General features: G+C 53.6%; 1 protein-coding gene across 2 annotated transcripts; it reads left to right on the top strand.

Moving 5' to 3' along the window:
- The first annotated feature begins 865 nt into the window (after window positions 1-865).
- On the top strand, window positions 866-19,479 carry SYNGR1 (synaptogyrin 1). Of its 2 annotated transcripts, none has more exons than XM_055808195.1 (4): window positions 866-1,114; window positions 12,644-12,881; window positions 14,350-14,495; window positions 15,663-17,074. In XM_055808195.1, exons 1-4 carry the CDS (start codon window positions 1,016-1,018, stop codon window positions 15,759-15,761), a joined length of 582 nt encoding a protein of 193 aa, XP_055664170.1. In that variant the 5' UTR covers window positions 866-1,015; the 3' UTR covers window positions 15,762-17,074. The 2 variants fall into 2 exon arrangements, with proteins under 2 accessions (XP_055664170.1, XP_055664169.1); XM_055808194.1 differs by having other exon boundaries at window positions 868-1,114; window positions 16,933-19,479.
- Window positions 19,480-19,950: the final 471 nt, after the last annotated feature.

Below are 19,950 nucleotides of genomic sequence, written 5' to 3'. Positions count from 1 at the left end.
GGGAACCACGTTACAACCCAGGGGCTTGCTTTTAATTTCAGTCCTATGAATATAGATTGTCAGGGACTCTGCAGAAGCCAGTGGGCCGCTGGTATGCAGTTACTCTGCACAAAAGGTGCTGGTAAAGGAGTTTGAGCCACTGCTGAGGCTGGATGGCTTCTCCCCAGGCATCCCTTCGCCACAGCGGGACTGTGGATGCAGGGGAAGGCTGGGTGACTGGCGAGGGAGGCTGCAGCCCCAGGGATGCGAGGTGTGGACCCCACAGTCCCTGCATCCCAGAGTCAGGGGTCGTCCCCATAATCTGGACTCCCCTGTTTGCAAAGGGCCTTTTCCCGGCTGCCCCCTCCCAGGGACACGGCATCTCTAGAGCCAGGGATGTTAGAGATGAAAGCCTGGGGCTTCGCTGCAGCGCGATTTTGAGGCTCACCAGGCACCTCTGCCTGGGAACAGGCGCCCGGGCCGCAGGGAGCACGCTGGCTGCTCCGCTGGATAACCGGGTCTCTCCCAAGGGGGCCAGCCTTGCCCCTCTGTGGGGGCTGCAAGCGGTGAAATACGCTGGGCTGTGTGGCAGAGGGGTGACGGGTGGGTGGGAGCGGGTGGGGAGCTGGCCCCACGCTTCTGCTAAGCCCTACCAAAACAAAGCAGGGCGGCCCCCCGCCTTCCCCCTATGGCGGTGGGGTGCGCTGCCTTTGTACCGGGGTGCCCACACGCCCCCCCCGCACCCGCCGTGCCCGCACCCTCCCGCGGCCCACACGGTGCCCCGCGGCCCCCGCACCCCTCCCCCCGGGTGCCCCCCTCCCCTCCCCGCGGTGCGGCTGCGGCGGGGGGGGGAAGCGGGCGCGCGCGCGCTCCCGGCGCGGCGCGTCCCCGTGGGCGGGAGCGCGCGGCTCGTCGCCGCCGCCGCCGGGCAGCCAGGGACGGCTCGGCGCGGCTCGGCGCAGCTCGGCACGGCTCGGCGCAGCCCGGCACCGCCCGCCGAGCCCCCCGCCCGCCCTCCCCCCACCCCCGCGCCGCCATGGACGGGGGAGCCTTCGGAGCGGGGAAAGCTGGCGGCGCCTTCGACCCGCAAGCCTTCATCCGGCAGCCGCAAACCCTCCTGCGGCTCCTCTCCTGGGTAAGGCCCCGCCGCCACCGGGGGCTGCCACCGGCACCGGCACTGGCACCGGCAGCGGGGCGGGGAGCGTCCCGCCGGGCTGCGGGGGGCGCGGGCGCGGGGCTCCCTCCGGGGCGGGCAGCCGCCGCGGGCCCCAATCCCGACCTTCTGCATACCTGCGTATGCATATAGATATGTATTTCTCAAACTGTTATATATACGTTCTTACCTGTTATATATTTATTATTATATATTTTACATATGCTTGTGTGTGCATATGTATCCACATAGATATGCATATGTCCATTGATATGTTTCCACATGTCTAGATCCATACACACACAGATACATATGTATACGCCTCCGTAAGCATTCATGGCTATATCTCCATATATATATGCATGTGTATTTGGATATATGGATCTAGTGCTGGGTTTCTCAGTATGTATATATCTCTCTCTATATATCTACATATATGTGCGCTCACACAGATGTACAGCCCTATGAGCATATATATCTGTGTGTATGGATATAGGGCCATATGGGGTGAGAGCACTCTGCTGGGATTTCTTCCCTGGGGAGGGAAGGGGTGCGCCAGGTTGGACCATGACCCTATCTCCATCTCGGCTGTTTTGGAGCTGGTGGTGGGGTCTTCTCCCCCCCACATTCCCCTGTGCCGGTGGGTTTATGGTGGGCATGGGGACGCAGTGGGTTGTGAGGTGACGGGGGGAGCTGGGGGGTGATGCTGCAGTCCTGGCATGGCTCCCCAGCAGGTTGGGGCTCGAGGGGTGCTGGGCTCTGGCCCTGCTGGCACGAGTTTGGGGGGCTACAGGGGCTGGATGTTGCTCTGTGTTTTATCCTCATCCTCTCACCCTGCCAACCTCCTTTCCCTGTAATGCTTTGCTCTCTGGAATTTGTGGGGAAGGGGGCACAGGGGAAGGAGGGTCTAACGGGGGTGGTGGGGAGAGCACAGGGTGCCAGGGGACAGGTCTGTCCCTCTTCCCGTGAAGCCGATCCCATGGCTGCCAGTGGGGATGGTGCATATGTGCAAGAAGGTCATTGGGATTAAGGCAGTGAGAGCTGCAGCGCCGAGCTGGCAGGGAGAGATTGAGGTCTCGGCCAGGAGCGGGGAAGGGAGGGCAAGGGAGAGAGAGTGGAGGAGACACATGCGCACCAGAGCTGGAAGGAGAGGCATCAGGCTGGCTTTGGGAGGATGAAATAAAAGCAGTGCCAGGCAGGGGAAACGAGGAGGGAAAGGGAAGGTGGCCCGGCTTGCTGCCGGTGGTGGGGAGGCAGCCCTCGTGCTTCTGGGTGGGTGGGTGGGTGATGTCCCCTCTGGGTGACGTGACTCAGAGGGCAGCCAGAGCGTCCCAAGGCAGCTGAGGACGTGATTAATGTGGGTGATCTGTCTGTCCGTCCATCTGCCCGAGCTTGTTTACAGTACAGCACATCACTCAGGGAGTGGGCTGGCAGTGCTGGGGCTGCCACTGGGCACCAGGCAAGGGGGTACGTGTGCCCCCTGCACCCAGGCGGGTGGAACGGAGCCAGCCCGCGAGCCCAGGGATGATGGACGTGATGTGACCTACAAAGGCGCTCTCGTTGCTAATCTCTGTGGCAGAATTTCCTCTTTCTCTCCCTCCCTCTTGGTCTGGTGGTTTTTTTTCCCCACTTCATCAGAGCACTGCGGGATTTTGGCTTCCCAGAGGCACCAGGTGAGGGAGAGAGGACAAGAAATATGTTTATTTTTAATTAGGTACCTACTCTGCTTCACAGTATTTTAGACATTCTTGGCTTGCTCACCGAGCTCAGCTCTGCACCCTGCAAGGTCTGCCCAGGCAAGGAGTGTTTCCTGGGGACTGGCATCTCCTTGGGACCCCACATTGTTTCCCCCTGCCCACCTGACCTTGGCAGAGGACAGGGAGGGATTTACGCCGGGCACTCCACTTGGCCATGGAAATTCAAGTCCTTTTACAGGAGCTGGAGGTGCTCCAGGTTAGCAGTCCAGCAAGGGAGGCTGGCCTGGCTGTAGTGGTGCAAGGCTACGCATGCCCCTCTTCTCTCCTGAAATACGAGTTTCTTCTCCTGCTTTTCCACTGGCTTGATCTTGTCTGTCCTCCTGAGCATCTCTCCCTCTGCAAAGCTGGGGAGCCACATATTTAGTTGTGGTTTTGGTATTTTTTTTAACTTGAGACTGAGAGGGGTCCTCATGAGCACTGAAGTCCTATCTCTGGCTGTCACAAGCATCAGACCCTTTATGGCCCCTTCCACAAATGGGTTGAACTTTGCTGAAAAAAAGACTAGTTCATGGGGTTTTTGCCCTTCTCGCTCCCTCTGGGAGAGGGTTCAGCGGCTCCAATGGTCAGGGCCTTCCACCATAAATCTATTCGTGGCTGAGTTTTTTATCCATTTGCTTTTGTGCTCTTGTGCCCTTCAGTTTAGACGGTGCTTTTCCCTCCCTAGTGTTTTCCCCTGGGTGTATTTATAGACTGCAATCGCATCCGCATTTAGCCTTTCCATTGCCAGGCTCTACAAGGCAAACTCTTCTGGTGGCGAAGGGCTCTCCATCCCTGTGGTCTCTTGTGAGAGTCCTTCCTTTCACCTGCTCTTGCATGCACTGAAAGCACCTTGCCTCCCAGCTCCTGAGATCTCATTTGCCTTTATCCAGCTCGTGGCGTGGGTGGTCCACTGTCTCCCCAGGGCAAGCCGGAGACTCCTTTTGGTCTGTTTCACATGATGAGCTTTCACTGAGAGCAGAAATTCTCGTGACTGCTTCCCCAGGCAGTGACCTTGTGCTTAGGTCATGCTGCCTTTTAGCAAGCTTTATGACGGCATGGGAGGTGCATATGGCGTTTTACCAACAGGCAGCAAAACTGGCTTCAGCCCATGGAGTTTGTAGTCCAACTGAGATGGATGCAAATCTCCAGGGAAAGCTGCAGGGTCAGGAGCAGATGGGGTGTGAGAATATTTATGTTGCTCCTCGCTGAGGAGGAGATGGGATAGGTTTGACAAGGAGGATGCTAAACTATGGAAAGAGGTTAGCAATTCTGGGACATCTGTCCACTGTGACCGTGTTGTGAGGCAGCTCGGGTTTCTTAGCTGCTTTGGAGGTTGGGCACAGCAGAGTATGTGGCTCCCTACAGTAAGGTTGCCTGGCATGGGTGTTGGAGAGTAGTGGTGGTCCTGCAAAGCGCCCGTGTCAGGTTTGGATGTTCACCCTCAGTGTGAGCCATTTCTCTGCTGCTGCCTGTCCCAGATGTGCTTACCTGGATGAAACAGCACCTTGTAGCACAGGGAGGCAGCCCTATGGAGCAGTCCCTCCTGAGCATCTCTGCTGAGGCTGCCTTTAAGGGTATCTGCATCTTGCAGTGAGGGGACTTGTGTGATGCAGCTGGACTGAGGCTTGCCAAGGAAAGCAATCCACTGCTAGAAGATCCCACAGGCTTCTCCAACTCTCTGTAGGGAAGGGCAGAACAACTCCCTCCCTATTCCCAGTGGTGGTGAAAAGAAGTCATGCAGCCCACCCTTTTGTGGTGGGTGGCTGGAGTTTACTCCCAGTCCTGGTCTTTAAAGGCATTGCTCTACACCATGACATTTCACTTGCTGCTGGCTGCAACACAGGCATGCTCTGAGCTGAGCTGCATGGCACAGCTGGTGCCCCACAATAGATGAGACGTGGGTGCATGGGTGGGTTTTTTACCACCCTGACATATAGACCTGCATTCAGCCTGCTTAGGTGACCTGACGGCTGGAGCTAATGGAGCCTCAGCTGGAACTAGTGGAGATGGGTGACCCACACCAAGCTGGAGCTACACAGCTCCAGGATCATTCTTGAAATAAAGCAGGCAAGCGTGGGCACATCCCTGCCTAATCCTGTTGCGTCCTGACCGCAGTGCTCTCCGCAGCCGGCACGGGGGAGCTGGGAGGCTCCTTTGCAACCTGCGGGCGTTGGATGTAGCACCGGCTCCATAAATAAATAAAATGCTAATTGAAACAGGTTGTTCCAGGCGCTCCTGACTGCTTGGAAACCTGCTCACTGGAGAAACTGAAGCGCTGCTCAATGTAAAAGCCTAACAAGGCAAAAGTAACTTGCCTTTTGGAAGCAGGCCCAGCTAGGTGGCTTGAGTGAGTGTATTTCCACATGCAGCTGCACAGGCAAAGCAGCCGTTAAAACTTGCCACACAGATGTGTCCCCCTCCAACACCACGGGCACTGCCTCTCCAGAGGGAGGTTTGGTGAGGTTTGGTGGAGAGGTGCTGCCTGCCCTCCATCTCTTCCATCACCTGTTGCCATTGCCACTGTGTCCCCTGGCTGGTGTGAGCGCAAAGACCTTTCGAGCCGGGACGGGAAGCGCTATCCCCTGTCTCTGCAGGCATGTCCCATCCCAGGCAGCTCCAGCAGAGAAGACAAGGCAGGTGAAGGACGGGAACCACATCCCCAGCCTTGCCATGATGGGCTGGCACCTGCAAGCTGGAGGATGGGGACAAGCCCTAGCATGGCAGGCAGTACTGTCTCCTGCCTTGCTGGCGGGTCCCTGGCCTGCTGTAATGACGCCCAGCCTGTGACACCCCTTGCCTCTTCTCCCCATGCTGTCCTTTGCTCTAGGGAAAGGATACCAAGCATGGGCTTGTGGTAGTAGTTAAACTGAGCCTTAGAGCTCAGGTGGCCTCAGGAGCCTGAAGCCAGCTGCAAACTCCAGCTTCTTTCTGTCCCAAGTAAATTTAGCTGAGATGTTCCCTGTGTTCCTGGAATGTAGCTCATGTTCTCTGCCTCTGCTCCTCCATGTGATTTTTGCCCCAGCCACCATGCTCGCTGGCTGGGCGCTTGTGAGATGCCTTGGTGCATGGTGAAGGGAACAGGGCAGTTCAAGGCACGTGCTTTCAGTCAAGCCCTAGGTACAGTTCTTCATAGGATCCCGTTCTCTGGGTCAGCTTCAGAAAGGTTTTTTGGGGGATCGCTGTCACTGGGATTGGGTGAGAGGCTGTGTCAGAAGATGGACAGTAGATGTACACAGCTGCGTGGTGATTTGGGCTAGGATACAGCAGGTTGCGTTGTTTCCAGCATAGCATTTCCAGGAAAGATCTTGGAGCAGAAACAAATATGTTTGATGGCATTTGCAGAGAAAAATCTGAGAAGTAGCACATGGGGACCAAATACAGTCAGAAATATGAGCAAAAAATAAGATAGCCGTATGTAATCTGCTGTTTTAAAACATGAGAGGCACACAGGTGGGGAACAGAGAAACTGCATGGTGATGAGACATCACTAAGGCAAACATTTGTGGCAAGACAAGGCAGCAGAGAGAACTTGTGTGGCTGTGAGAGGAGCAGGTGGCAGCGGATGCGGTTTCCACCTAGGCTGGCACAGCCAAGCCAAGGAGGGAGAGTTGTGTTGCTGGGAAGAAAATTGAATGCTTCATCATGCAAAAAGATGCGACCTTTGGGTGGTCACTTCGCTGAGCAGCGACCTAGCAATGGAGGGACCATCTGGAAAGCACAGAAGGACCTGGATACCACCATGGGGGTGTGGCTTTTCAGGGTTGTCACTAGTAACAGTGGGACAGAAGATGATGTTTGACCACAGGAAGAGCGTGAGACTTGTGGGACTGGATGCAGCTTCCTGAAGCTGCTGTCTGGGACACAGCCTGCTGTTACAGCAGAGGGAATCTGCCCCTGGCAAAGCTCTTCCTCCCTCCCTGGGGTGGCTGGCACGGCTGCTCAGCCCAGGCCTGGCTGTCGCTGGAGGCTTCCCAGCTTCTGACTCCCCATCGTCTCCCAGGGCTTGTGCTGCTGTTGGGGGGAAGATTGATTCAGGTATGGGTCTGGCAGGCAGCGGAAGGGTTAATGGCTAGCATGTTGGCTGCCAAGCCATGTGTGAAAAAGGCTGGCTGGCCAGGAAAGCCTGTCCAGGATCCCGTGGCAGGAATTAGGGATGTGGAGCCTTTCTCCCCTCCATCACCTGCTTCAGCTCAGCCCCAGCTGGGGAGCTGGTGCCACGTGGCTGCTGGCTGGGGGGGGTGAGCTGGAAGGGAGGTGCTGGTGTATCTCTGCTCTTCCCCCATCCACTGCTCAGGGGAATCAGGTACAAACGGGTACAGGGAGTCCAGCCCCTCCAGCACCCGCACAGGGCTCAGGCACACCACCCAGACTGTGGGCAGGAGTCATTTGCTGCCTGCGTGGTGCCGGCTGGGGGAAATAATAGAGGCCACCTGTTTCCAAGCTGCCAGTCCCATGCTTATCAAAAGCTGCATATGTTTTCTTCAGAATAAACTAAATACAAGTAGATCTAATGATGATAATAACAATAGCCATAATCCAGTCTGTGCAGGGCTCTCCAAAGCTTTACAGAGACTCCATTTGCGAGTAGTGGAATGAAAATGAAAGCCAGATCATCTCTTCCAGTTTATCATTTGCACTCTCCCCTGTTCTTGCTTTCTTTTTAAACAGATTTATCCTTGGTCATTACCAGATCAGACACAGAAGAGGTTATTGCTTCATGCTGCTCAAGGTAGATTTGATTTGAAGTCCCACAAGGAATATTATGTCACTAAACTATTTCCTCTCTATAATAGAATAAAGAGAGGGTGTGGGAGAGGGAGAGGCAACACACTGTGACAGAGCCTGTGATCAGAGGGCACCGCAGCGAGCCCAAGCAGGCAGCTTGGCAGAAACCCCCTTCAGCCTCATCCCCACCATCACGGGAGTCTCAGGGATGAAGTCAGGAGGCAGCATGACAAACTCCTGGAATGAGGTGCAGGAAAATCTTAGCGCACTGCCAGAGGCGGGCTGTGCTATGCAGCCATCACATGATGCTCAGGAGCGTCTGATGCACAGCTGGGGATGGGCAGCATGGTGGAAAGCCTCACATGATGTTCAGGAGGTTTTGGCTGGCTCTCTGCAGGGCTGAGCCTCCAGTGGGGAGGTGAGGAGGGGCCAGAGAGCCTCTCTTCTGAGGGCTCATCTCTCGCCTTTGCCTCTGGCAAAATCAGCTCACCTAATCTAGCAAGAGGGGGGAAAAAGAGATCTTTTATGGTGGGATGCAGAATTTTGCCTGTTCTGCACTTTTCTCTCTGTAGCAAGCCCTTACATGCTAGTAATGGCCAGTATGAGCCCCTTGAGAAGCTGAGAGAGGAAAATTCCCTCCCTGTCTCCTCCTCGCAGTGCTTAGTGATCATTTTGCTGTGTCCTTTGGCAAGTTGCTCTGTCTTTTTCAGCTTTGTGAAGTGCCTGACTCTGGGCTTTGCTTGGTGTCTCAGAGCTCTTTGATGAAAACAGAAGTCTGGGAAAATCATTGCAACAACCTGTGTGGATGTGATGTTTGAGGAATGGTGAAGTCGACAAAAGCTGGGTCCTGGCAGCAACACTGACTTGGCCAAATCTTCACCAAGTGCTCTTTTCTGTTCCTTTTTTGAGCCTAGCTGAACATATTACTGTAAGAGACTGCGTCAGTGAGAACCACCATCCCTGTTGTTGGGCAAATAAAGTTTCTTGGCTCCGTTTTGAGCCTTAATTCTGTTCCTGAGAATACAAGCAGAACCTCGCTCCAGTCTTGGACGAGCATGCAACAATTACTGCAGGTGGGCTGCACACCTGCCCAATTAGTGTTGCTCTTGGAGGCTTAAGGAAACCCTCTCAACCTAAAAATCAAGTTACTTTAAGTCCTGTTAACTGACTTAAGCAGCCTTGCTGAAGAAATGAGACTGCTCAGGTGCACAAAGCTGGGGATGGATGCATGGTTTTTGTTGCTTAGCATAGGAAAGCAGCTAATGATCTCCCTCTGTGTAGCAGAAGGATGGGCTGTGTTTGGGAGCATCGGAATGCAGTGCTTTGCAGCTGCCTTCTGTCAGCCTTTGGACAAGACACTCACTGTGTCTTGGTGCTTAGTTGGGGGAAGGCTCCTGCCATCTTCTCCTCAGCTCTCTGCAGCTGGATGCGTATTTTGGACCATTTTATTAGTGGTTGTAGGCAAGACTTTGTGCAGCGAGGATTCACTATGCCAAACAGGTGTAGAAGGAACAGGGAGTGGTAATGCAGAGGAGCAAGAGGATTGTACTGGTGCTGCTGGTAGCTGGCATTTCTTCAGAAGTGATGCAGATGTGATGGGAACAGGAACATGAATGTGTCATCCTTGCAAACCTGGTGCTTTGTTTATAATCCAGGCAGACATTCATACTGCACTGGCTGCCTGGGTCATCTTTGCATGGATTGTGAAATCAAGGAAATAAACAATACTTGCTCTTTCAAAGGTGGGTTCCTACATCAGTGAGCTTCCACCCACCTGCCCCCGTAACAGCAAGAAGTAGCTACCAAGGATTAAGCATGCAACAGTTTCTCCTGAGGGCTGTGAGATCTGGGCTGTCACAATTATAATTTTCTAGAAAATTGTTTGTCTACGCACCCGTCACAACAGTTTCTTGGTACAGACATCAACAGGGATAAAACAGGCAACATTGTCAGCCAGCAGGAGCAGCAATTGCCTCTTCTTCTGTTGTCCAGCTCTGCTTGTTGGTGTGAATCCTCTGGTTTAAGCTGCCCATTCTTGCCCAGTTGGTGTTGTCCAGTCCAGCTCAAGGCTTCTGTGCTCAGCAGATCCTCACAGCATTTTGCTGTGCCATGAGGGTGGTGGTAGGCTGGCAAAGGGAGCAAGCCCTCTCCACTGCCACTGACTTTTCCCTGTCTGCAGTGCCGGGGAGTTGAGCATGGACCAGAGCTGATACCAGTGGTGAGGAAAACACGGAGAGAAGGAGACATCCCTTAAGCTACTGTGCTTTGGTCCATAGAAAGCTTTCCTAAAGACAAAGAGTACTTGGGGGTGGCTGTTTCAGGACACAGAAGATAAGGACCTGCAGTGACTTGTTCTGCTCACAAGTGAGAATACCCTTAGTGGAATGTCCCCAGAAAACTCCTAAGATCATCTTAAATCAGATGCTTGCCAGTAAATCATACCTTGGGCATCTCCAGGCTGCGAAACATAGAGAAGTTGTGGCATCTTGGCTGGCCGAAGATAGAGAAAGGAAGTTAGGAATGCCACCTCTGCCTGAAAATTAGGGAGAGAGAGATGTCCCTCTGGTCTCGTGACTCTGAGCTGCATCTTTACGACTTGCCAACATAAAAAGGTACAAACGAGCAAATGTAAAAAGGAATTATTCAGCTTCTTTCACTCACAGATGAGAGCTCTTCCAGGCCAGCAGTAAAAGCAAAGATAAGAGCAGAAGGAAGATGTCTATCAGGATATGAGCGAAGTAAACAGAGGTGTCTCTGGGGAGAGGCCATTACAGAAGTTCATTCATCCCAAATGAGTAAGCAGAGACTTGAAATACAGCTGGTTGCAAAGGTTGACCTGAGGCAGGGAATCGACGTTTTGGCAGTTTTGAGCTCTAAACCAAAACTGAACATCAGACTGTGCCACTTTTGAGGTGGTTTCTCATCTTCCAAAGAGAAGATATGCTTTCCGTCTAATGCTGTAGAATACGGGGTACCCGCTTTGTAATCCAGCGTATGGAGGTTGGTACTTCAGGTAGCAGCATCAGTGTGGGTCACAGCCTCACATTAGGACATTACTTCAGGAGTCTCTCAGCTCTCCCTCGGATTAGAAAAACAGTGTTACTGCCAATGGTCCTAGGCAGACCTGTCAGCCCAGCCTGTTGTGAAGGTGTGTGAGCCTGGCTGTAATTGTGTGCAATTTCACCGCTTTCCAAACCATTGAGGCTGAAATTTTGAAGACCAGACCTTTGCTTCAGGCAGAAGAGATTTTTACTTAATTTTCATGGGCAATTTCTGCAAAGTATGATCAATCTTGATTTTCAAGAAGGAGGAGGAGAACAAATCAGTTGTTTTACTTCTAAGCTTAAAAAGCTCTGGTGAACTTTCAGAGAACCCATACAGTCCCCATGCTTAGGATAGGATTCAGCTTTTTTCGTTTGCTGTAGTGTGTCAACAATATGCCAAATCTCAGCAACCCAAGTGTGACCGAATAATGAGCCTTGGGGTGAAAAAGTAGTATCGGTGTCAGTGGATACTTGTTAGAATTTGGCAGCTGAAACATGACCAGCACTGAGTATCTGCCCAAGGGCTGCTGGGACCATAGGTAAGGATTGTCCTCTTGTTCTTGATGCCACAGGTCAAACAGCAGAGGTCTGTGCTGTGGATCTCAGGCATACAACCCCACCGATAATAGATGGTGTACTGCGCTGGCATTAATCAACAGTTAATTTTGTCACAAAGCTGCTTCTTTGCTTTCTGGGTTGTCTGCCATGCCCTCTTCTGCTGCTTGGTTGGATTAGGTGGTACTGGGGTCCTTCTGACCTAGCAAACCCTCAGACCTACCTCCACTCCCTGCAGGAGACTTGGCCACCTCATCTGCTTGTGTGCTGCCTCTTCTTGCGGGTTGGGTGGTGGTTCCAGGGGTGCCAGGGTCCTGTAGCACAGGCAGCTCCCAGGCTAGCAGAGTGCCCTGGTGACATCCCAGTGCAAATCATATGTATGTTCACCCCATGCTTGAAGTCCCATTTCCCATCTACCTGGGGCCCTCGCAGGCAGCCTGCAGATGGGCTTTTCCTACTGAGGGTTTCAAGATGCCCTGCAAAGAAAAATCTGTACATGCTGCCTTAATCTTCCCCTCTTTCTCCTGTGGCTGTGAGGGGAAGCCGTTTATCTGAGAAGCGGGACGGAGCCTGCTGTGTCAAAGAGGGACAGCCTTGTGGCAGGCAACGAAGGCTAAGCCTGTGAATGAAGATTAGACCAGCAGCGGCAGATTACGGCATTTCTACCTGGACTCATCCTTAATTCTGCCTGATTTAAAATAACATGCAGTGGCAGTGATGGGTAGGGAGGATTCATGATGGCCCTGCCAGGTGGACCTGGAAGGGGGATGTTTGGCCCATGAAATCCACAAGGAAGGTTGGAAGGTGGTGGCGTGCAAGTGAGTGGACAGCAGGATAGGTGGTGTCATGGGCTGGGCTGATGGAAAACTGGTGGGGAAAGGTGTGTGATGTGTGGGGAGATGGGGATAGTGGGACCCAGGAGAGTGGTGCTGCAGAGCAAGCAGAGCTGTGATTGTGGGGAGGTGGATAGGGAAAAAAGCGTAGTAGCTGAGTAGATAAAATTAGTGAACAAATGTGTGGTAGAAACAATGAATTCCTAGAAGGAAAAGGAGTGGGTGGAAGAATAAGTGTAGACTAAGAGGTTTTCCACTACTTGGAGCCCTTGTACTCAGGCACCTGCACCAAACCCATATCCCAATTTATACTCCATGTTGCCTCCCTGTGTGTCTGTGGGAAGCTACCCTTACTCTGGACTGTGACTGCTTTACATTGCTTTAGATCAGATGGATAAAAAGGCTCAATCTAAAAGTGTCCTATTTTAAGTTAATCCTCAGAAATAAAATGAGACCATCTCCCCAGTAAATTCCCCACGACTACAGCCCAGGCAGGGCAGCGGGGTGGGAGCTCAGCAGGGCAGAGAGGTGCCTGTCCCCTGCAGAGCTCTCCTCTTTTGTGCTGGTCCAGAGAGATGGGGCTTGCCTTGATGTGTCTCCTGCCTCCCTCCCCACCAGGTGTTCTCCATTGTGGTGTTTGGCTCCATTGTCAATGAAGGGTACGTGAACCGCCTGGACGAAACACAAGAGCACTGCATTTTCAACCGCAATCGCAATGCCTGCAACTATGGCATTACCGTGGGTGTCCTCGCCTTCCTCAGCTGCCTTCTTTACCTGGCTCTGGATGCCTACTTCCCGCAGATCAGCAGCGTCAAGGACCGCAAGAAGGCAGTGCTCTCGGACATTGGAGTCTCGGGTGAGCTTGCTGGCTGGTTGGCCATAGAAGCCCTCTCATCTGCTGGCAAGGGAGAGGGAGGGAGCTTCTGCCCCCTTGCAGGCCGGGTCCCTGCTGAGAGGGAGGTCTTCGGGTTCTGTGCTTTCTCAGGCCTTCTCTCTCCATTTCTTCCCCTTTCTCTTCTTCTCAGCCAATCTGGCTGATGCCTCCCTGCTGTTTTCCATAGGCATAGCTCAGGGAGCCCTTTAGGATCAGCACGTCTTGCCTCCCTGCATGCTTGTGCTTGCTAAGGCCACGTGTTGATGCCTCTGGAGATGGTACTTCCTTCTCTTCCAGCTCCAGGGGATTGAACCCCATATATTCTAACATAAAAAACCACTGAGGGTTTCATGAGGCTGAGTAAACCAGTCCTCCTAGGTTACCTGGCATTCCCCATCTGCAGGACCTCCTCCAGCCCTGAGGCTTATTCTAACTCACAGTCAGATCTGTCCATCCCCAGTAGTGTGTTGAAGTGACAGAGTGATGGGGTGTGTGTATGTGCATGTGTAACACCAGTCAGCAGCATCATGAGGAGGTGCTTTGCTCTCATGCTGTGATCCCGAGTTGCTCTACTGATTTACTCCGGCATATAGGCAGACTTCTCCTTGCCAGGGTCCCTCCCCAGTTTGTCAAAGGGGCCATGAGTGGAGTGAGAGCAGGACTGGATGCAGCATCTGAGCTTGTTTAGGACTTCTGGCTTGTAAGTTTGTTCACAGTTAGCCTCTTGCCTAGCAGTCCTGTGTACAGCTAACAAGAGAAGGGGAATGGGAAGGACTGAGCCCTGTTTTGCTGCCACTTAGGAATGCCCATTTCCCTCACTGTCGGGTATCTGGCTGCACCTGGCAAAGAGGGTGAGTCCCACTCCTCCCCACCAGCTGCCAGTCTGGACTCGTGGCTCCCCTCTTCACCCCTTGCCCAGGGGTACAGCATGTTAATGATCCTTCAGCACCTTTCCTCGGTGTGAGTCCCTTAGCCTGCGCTGTCCTGAGCAAAAGCCAGTCTCTGTGCAGCTGCAGGCTGGCTGCTTCTCACCCTTCCGCAGCTCCCTTGGAAGGAATTGCTCTTTGCTTGTCCTTGCGGGACAGGGTTGTGAAGCAGTGGCTGTTTCAGAGAGCCCAGGTGATCACTCCTGTACTGGAAGCCCTTCAGGCTCCATCCCAAGGCAAATGCAAGTCCTGTGATCAATCCAAACACAAGCAAATGAACTCCTCTGAGGTATTTTATGCAGACACCTATTGTCACCTTGACAATTTAGCCATCAGCAAGACTGCCAGCTTGCTTGCGCTTAGGTAGGTTGTGTGGGCAGAGTTTGGCCCAGTCTGCAACACATCGGTGGGTCTTGTAGTGTTGAAGTTTCCAGAGAAATATGATGTGTTTATGTTCTGTTCACACATACCTTCTTGATGTCTCTCCCCTTCCCCTTTGGCATGCTGGTGGTGGTCCATCCCAGCCTTTTGGGCATTCCTCTGGTTCGTTGGCTTCTGCTTTCTGACTAACCAGTGGCAAGCTTCAAAAGAAGAGGACAACCCACTGAATGAGGGAGGGGATGCAGCCCGAGCAGCCATCACGTTCTCGTTCTTCTCCATCTTCACCTGGGTGAGTACAGCAGCCATGATGTTGGATCAAGTGTCCTCTCCACTATATTAGCTCGTGGGGAATGGAAGGTGACTGGCTAAGAGTGATTCCCTCTGAGATCTCAGTTCACGTGGCTTCTGAGAAGGGAAAACAGGAGGGTAGGTGGTTAGGAGGTAATCTTGGGAAGCAAGGACTCAAAAACTTACATGGAAGAAGGCGCTAGAGCATTAATAAGCACAATGGGCAAGAGTCCCATATCCCAGTAAGGAGCATCCTTGACAAACCTCTGATACAACCTTGGACAAGCCAGCTCCCCAGGCATCATTTTCCCTGTGTGTCAGAAGACTTTACCAGCATTTTCACCTCACAGACAGTAAGCAAAGAAGGGAACTCCAGGCCAAGGGTTGCACCCATCTCCCTCCCTGCTTTGCTCCTGCCACGTAAAATGTCATCAGTGGCCACAAGAAGCTGCAATCAGCATCCCTTTGGGCTCTCCCTCTGCACCCACGACTGCGGCACCACCTCACTGGGTTGCCTCTTGGGAAGCTGGTGGTGCTGCCTCTTAAGCCTGCCATTTCTCTAGCAGTTCTTTGTTGCTGCTTTCCTGGAAAAACGGTGGTGTGCAATATAAATATCCCCCATGATTTCCTCCCATCTCTGAAAGCACCAAGCCTGAGTGATTTTTGTCTGAAGTGACAGGATGGTGCCAAGCAGGAAAGCATTTAATGTCAGTCTCCTTGAGGCTTTATCATCTCCTCTCCCTACAGGCCTTAACGCTGGGCAGGGGCCAGGTAGGAAAGGTGCTGTAAGGCCACAAAGCTGTGAGAGGGGAAGGGGGGCTGCAGAGTGTTGTGCAGTCAGCACCCTCGGCAGGGTGACACCAAACGGGGCAAGGGACAGCAGTGTCTGTGTGTGCCCCCCACAGGCTGTGTCCTGCACTTGAGTACTGCCAAAAGCCCCTTGCAAGCTCCAGCAGAAAGTGTGACAAGGAGTATAGCTTTTGCAAGGGTTTCCTCAGGACCCTTTTTGAGGTGCCACCACCTGCAGTGTGGTCCTCCCTGATGCACAGGTTTGCAAGTGGCTAAGTAGGCATCCTGTTCGCCCCATTCCTTGAGGGTTTTATTTCAAACACTTTGGTTTGCTTTTCATTACTGATTCTCCTTCCCACACCCCTCTTTCTCCTCACAGGGCTTTCTCGCGTTTCTGGCTTTCCGGAGACTCAGAGACATTACTTTTCAGGAAGAATACAACACCCTGTTCCCTAACTCCCCGTCCTTGCTGCCTTAGTGCCCCTCACTGATGGGGGAATTTGGGGGAAGGGGTAGAGGGATGCAGCTGGAGGAGGTTACTGAGCAGAAACAGTTCCAACACCCCAACCATGGGTGCGTGGTCACTGCAGGGCGTGGGGTGGGAAGACATGGGCCATTGAACTGGAGTGTGGTTGTCCACTGAACAGGGGATCTCCCTCTGGGGAGTTGGAACTGGCAATTTCTTCTCCTCCTCCTCTGCTCCCTTCTTTCTCTCACCCACACCCTAACTAACAATGCGTAACACCACTGTGGCTTTCTTTTGATGACTGCTGAGACCTAATACTTCAGCCAGGAGATGCCCTCTGCCCCCACTACTTTATCTCCTCCATTTCCTCCCAGCCCTCATTCCCCAAAAACCTCTCCCCTGTCACCTGCCAGACGGCTTACCTCTTTCAGAGATGCTCTGGGACAACGAGCCGTGCCTGCTGGGGTCCATGATGCTGAACCCTGTGCCTGGGCTCCCTCAGTCCACCAAAGGGTGTCCCACGTGCAGTGCCTGGGGCAGGAGGCAGCAGTATGCTTGCGAACCATCCCCTGGTCTGGGAAGCAGCTGTCTTGCCTCCTGCTGCTCCTTTCCAAGGTCTGGGCTGTACCGTGTGGATGTTGGCTGGTGAAGGAGTTACAGGGGGTGACCACTACCTCGCTACTCTGGGTCAAATCCTGCTCTCCTTCCTGGCTTCTGCAGGCAAAATGGCTGCGTACCTCCAGCCCAGCAGATGAATCTTCTGTGGTGTTGCTGAGGCAGATTGCCTTCCCAGGGGCAGGAGGGGCTGAATGGGATAACCACATGCCAACTGAGCCTCTGCGACCTGTGCCATGTCAGTGAAACCCCACCACCAGGCAGGAGGTGCCCAGCATACCCCAGAGACACTGGGGAGCCCCGGCAGGCTGCACGCAGCCAGCTGGGCTCAAGCCAGCCGTGCCCAGCCCTCCTCTGTCCTGGCAGGCTCATGCTTTCTGTGGGGCAGCCTGAACCTCATGCTCTCAGGGGTGTTTCACTGGTGGTCTGCCACGTGGGCCTTGCACACTAATCCGTAACCACTACTAACCCCACTTTTGTTTGTTTCTCTTTCTCGGTACGTTCCCCCTCTCTTTTCTCCCCTCCCCTCTCTGCTTCCCAACTCTTCCCTCCACCTCCTCCCTTAAAGGTGGGCCAGGCGTTCCTGGCTTATCAGCGTTTCCAGCTGGGTGCCGATTCGGCCCTCTTCTCCCAGGACTACATGGACCCAAGCCAGGACTCCGGCATGCCTTATGCTCCCTACACGAATGAGGAGGATGCTACAGATGCGGTGGGGACATACCAGCAGCCCCCTCCAGCAGATGCTTTCGACACCGAGACACAGGGGTACCAAACGCAGAACTACTGAGCCACCGATGCCCCTTTCCCTTCCCCTTTCCCTTCTGCCCCTTTTCCCACCGCCGGCAGAAAGCCGAGGCACAAACCAGACAACGTGCGTTAGTGGCACAAGAGGTGGCTCTCAGCTATGCTCCAGCCTTCTGGGTCATCTGTTTTTATTTATCGTTTTTAAAAAAGGAAAAAAGAAAGAAAAAAAGGTTTCCCCATCACCTCTTCCTTCTCCTCCCCCCTAAAACTACCTGCCAGAACCAAATTCTTCCAAAATCTGTCACCTCCTTGTGAAAGGAAGGTCCCCCCCTTCCCTCATCTCCCTCCTGCCTGCTGCAGAGGGCACAGTCTGGCCAGTGGGCAGGAGAGGGGCTACAGTGCCAGCAGGGCAGGGGAGAGGGTACTGGAGGCAGAAAGGAAGGAATGAGAGGGACTTGGGACCTTTCTAGAAAAGACAGTGTCACTAAAGGCTGGAGTAGATGCAGGAGCATCTGAATTGGGCTGGAGAGCCTGGTGGCTCAGGGAGGGGGATAGTGTTGGTGTCAGCATGCAGGAGTGCCAGGGTGGAGGGGGGCCAGAGGGAAGCAGGAATGGCATCCCCCACGCAAAGACAGGGGGGCTTTTCTCTGCCACACACTGGCGAAGGAGTGATGCTTTATTTTTAGAGGTTTTGGGGAGAAGTGGTATTGGGGGGTGGGGGGTGGGGGGTGGGGAGCATGGAGAGATAAAATGGGAAGGGCAGAAGGAAGATTTGCAAGTACAATCAAAAACTACAGTCATGTCTGTAGGTTACAGCAAGAGACTGGGCAGAGCAGAGGGTCAGTGCCAGGGGAGTCATTCCTTCCCCAGCCCCCTTGGATTGAGGTGGAAGTGATTCCCCTCACCTGTACGTTCTGCTTGCCACTCTTCTGAGACCAGTGTTTGGCGAGGCAGGAGGGGAGCCATGCCCAGTCCCTGGCCCCCAGATGTAGTGCCTGTGGAAGGAAGGGGAAGGATGGAAGAGGTGGGCTTCTAGGGGGCCCTGTGAGCCCTCGTCTCCAGCTGGGCTGGTTCGAGGGGGAGAGGAGAGCTTTGCCATTTCACCCTGGGCAGGAGGAGGAAGGAAAGCCAGATTCACTCCTCAGGTCCTGCTGAACCCTCCTCCATTCTTCTGCTACCACAGTGCAAAGCCTCTTACTGATACCATCTTTGTAGCACACGGGAATGGAGCGGGCTCCCCCTGGAAAGAAATACTGCTGCTGGGATGGCCAGCATGCGACTGGCTCTTGCACAGGGGTGCAGCCAAGCAGGGAAGGGTCCAGCACTGCGCAGCTCTCCTTTGCCTCCCACTCAGATGGGGAGGAGGTCTTGGTGTACAGAGAATTGCTTGGGGCCAGACCGAGCTCTCTGGAAACTGGTGTTGCTGTACTTGCCATAGAGTATACCGTAGTGCATCTTCTGCAGCAGCTCAGATCCTGGCCGTGTTTAAAGCTTCGCCTAGGTGGCAGTAGTGACTCTCAGATAGAGCTTGTATGGACATTCCACACATGATTTTCCTTCAAGTAAAGAAAGATACAGCTGTGGAAGCACACTCTTCATTTCAGGACAGAAGTAAGGTCTGTGTGTGAAGATGGTCCCTAAAGGGAAATAATTCAGCAATAGCCACCTGGACAATTCTCCCCAGCACAGACATCTCTCAGAGCACAAAGAGCAGGGTATGCCTTGCAGCAGTGAGGAGCTCCATCCCCCAGGCAGCCGCCCCACTCCACCCAACACTGGCCCCAGTAGCAGAGATCAGGAGCAAATTCAAGCATCCAGCCTGCTCCCCGTAGCACCCGTAGGAGTCAGGATGATGGGACACAGGTCTGGCCTGTGGTTGCGTGAACATCTCATCTGGAGGACACTAAGGTTACCAGTCCTTCCTTTCTTCCCAGCACAACTCCTCTCCAGCTGCCCCACAATGATAGGGAAGGGGTAGAAACCATAGAGCTGCAGGCCCCGAGAGAGAGGGGGGAGTTGTTGTCCACTGTACAGAGGCACCATTTCTACCTGCTCCTACCAGACTTGTGCTGCCGGTGGCTGTCCTCATCGCTTGTCCCCATCATGGTTTGCCCCCTGCCTTGCTGGTGGTTAACCACTGGTGAGGATGCGAGAGGGGGACCAGCTAGCCTCATGGATGCACCAGAAGGGACTGGGCCCACATCCCTCACTCTGGCTGCAAGCAAAAGCAATACTGTAAATAGGAGAGGTATTTTTTGGAGGGAAGCTCCTCAGCCTTCTTTTTCTGTGGGCTGAGCCTAATATTTAGGCTTGGGAGGGAGTTACTTTATTAAGAGAGGTTCGTTATGACTGTGGCTGTGGGGGGAGCTCCCTCCAGTTTGTCTCCTGCCAGGGGAGAGAAAGGAACGAATGATGAGGTGGAAGAGGAGAAAAACTAGTTGTACTCACCCAGACTCACCTGTGTCATGCTTCGTGCTTTCGTTTGTGGGGTGGGGGGTGGGATGGGATCAAGAGGAGGAGTAGGCTATAAATAACCAACCCTCAGCAGAAATGTGATGTACTTATTGGGAGGAACTGCCCATCACATGTCTCCTCTCCTTGGTGAGGAGGTGAGGGACTAGGCACGTGAGGAGAAGCATGGACCATATGTGGGGGTTCTACCTGGGTCTATGTTTTGGGGTGTAGCACAGGAGCATCTTATATGCCCCTTCTCCCATCAGAGTTACCCAGACAACTAAGCACCGTTTGGGGCTGACTGATGAGCAAGCTTTTCTCTATCCTCTTTGGCTTGCTGCCCTCATGTAACCAGCTGATGGGTTCTGGTGGGCTTGAGGTAGGAATG

The sequence above is a fragment of the Falco peregrinus genome, chromosome 6, assembly GCF_023634155.1.
Source record: "Falco peregrinus isolate bFalPer1 chromosome 6, bFalPer1.pri, whole genome shotgun sequence".
NCBI lineage: Eukaryota > Metazoa > Chordata > Aves > Falconiformes > Falconidae > Falco > Falco peregrinus.
Note: the sequence above shows the minus strand (reverse complement) of the source record. Positions and strands in the feature narration are given on the sequence as shown.